Genomic DNA, 1,772 nt, shown 5'->3' with positions numbered 1-1,772 from the left:
TAAGGGATAAGGAATGGGGCTGGGGAGGAGGACAAGGAGCAAGGACAGGGATGGGAGGGGGACAGATTGGGAGAGGGACAAGGACGGGGCTGGGAAGGGGAACAAGGCAAAAGGGAGTGGGGCTGGGGACAAGGGACGGTGTTGGGGAGGGGGGGCAGGGGACAGGTACTAGGAATGGGGCTGGGGACGGGGATAAAGGACAAGGATAGGCTGGGAGGGGACAGAGGAGGTGACAGGGCAGGTGTGAGCTGCTTGCATGTGGCACAGGGAGGTGACAGTGCCGGTGTGTCCCCCTGGCACAGGTGACCAAACTGTGACTTACCCAAACACTTGGGCGGGGGGGACACTCCGGGCAGAGCCCGGAGGGTTTGGGGTGTCCCCAGCCCCACAGCCCCCCTCATCTCCTACAAAAACGGGGCTGTCACAGACCCCAGACCCCCGGGCACCCCCGGAGCCGGGCTGGTGGCTTTGGGTGTCCGGGGTGACAGCAGGGAGAGGAGGCACAGGGCAGGGATCAGCCGGGATTTTATTGGAATTGGGAACTAAAATGTCCACGGTCGCCGCGGCGCCGGTCACTGTCCCCATTCCCGTCCCGCGTGCCACCGGGACGAGTGTCCAACCCTTGGATCCATCTCCTTGTCACCCCGCGCTGGCACCAGCGGCCACGTCCCCGCGGTGTCGCGGTGTCCCCTCCCTTTTCCCGTGGGGAGGATCCTAGGGATCGGCGGGGAACTGAGACGGGACGCTCCGTGGAGGGAAAGGCGGCGGTGCCGAGCCGGAGCCAGCGGTGGGAAGCGGGACACGGAGGGTGAGGGGAGCAGGTCCGGGAAAGGCAGGGAGGGAAGCGGGCGGGATCGGTGCCGGGGAGGATCCAGCCGGGAGGTGACACCGCTGGGATGGTCGGGAGCGTCTGGAGGAGGGAGAGGCGGGATGTCAACTCCCGGCTGGAGAGGCTGGAAGGGAATGGGATGAGGGGGTGCAGCGGGGAGCTGTGGGGAGGGAGGGATGTGGGGAGCACGGATCCGACCTCCAGAGCCCCCGGCACCGCAGGGCCGAGCAGCAGGGACCCCCGAGCGCTGCAGCCCCCGAGCAGAGCAGACCCCCGAGCCACTCGGAGCCCTGAGGCTGCAGCCCCTCAAACACCGACAGAGCCCCGAGCGCCACAGACCCCTGAGCCACGTGTCCTGAGCATCGCAGCCCCCCGAGGAACGCAGGCCCCCCAAACGGCACAGACACATCCCCCCAGCAACAGGGACCCCCGAGTTCCAAAGACCCCTGAGCGCTGCAGGCTCCTGGGAAACAAAGACCCCCGAGCACCACAGACCCCAAGCACAGCAGAGCCCTGAGCGCTGCAGACCCCCAAGGAATGCAGAGCCCCCGAGCACCACAGACCCAAAACCACCCCCAGCCCCGTGACAGCCCCAAAGCACCGGGGTCCCCCTGAGCAGGAGCTGACGGTGGGACCACTCCAGCAGTCCCTGCTGCCCCCCGGGACTCCATGTCCCCACAGGGGGGGTCCCCTGCCCCCCAAAACTTACAGACCCCCCTCTCTGGGGCTATTTCGTGGGCAGCCCCACTGAGAGTCCGATGATGAGGGCGACTAACAAGAGCACGGCCACCACCACCAAAAACAGCGGCTTCTGGGGGGGACAGAGGGGACACAGGGGTGGTGACACCTGTGCCACGTGGGGGGACACCAGAGGGGGGCACCGGGGGGTCCTGAAGAGCCAGAGATGCTGCAGAGCCCCGGGACAGGGCAGAAGGGGCTGAGC

General features: G+C 67.2%; 1 protein-coding gene across 1 annotated transcript in view; it reads right to left on the bottom strand.

The window, feature by feature from the left end:
• The window catches only part of LOC115308148 (syntaxin-3-like), a 7,301-nt gene that overhangs the window by 651 nt on the left and 4,878 nt on the right, over positions 1-1,772 (bottom strand). Inside the window, exon 7 of the mRNA XM_029965948.1 lies at positions 621-910. Within this exon, the coding sequence (XP_029821808.1) occupies positions 621-910 (290 nt within the window). The remainder of the gene's footprint in view (positions 1-620; positions 911-1,772) is intronic.

Source organism: Manacus vitellinus, unplaced genomic scaffold (genome assembly GCF_001715985.3).
Source record: "Manacus vitellinus isolate BGI_N305 unplaced genomic scaffold, ASM171598v3 scaffold_127_pilon, whole genome shotgun sequence".
Classification (NCBI taxonomy): domain Eukaryota; kingdom Metazoa; phylum Chordata; class Aves; order Passeriformes; family Pipridae; genus Manacus; species Manacus vitellinus.
This window is presented reverse-complemented; position numbering and strand designations above follow the sequence as displayed.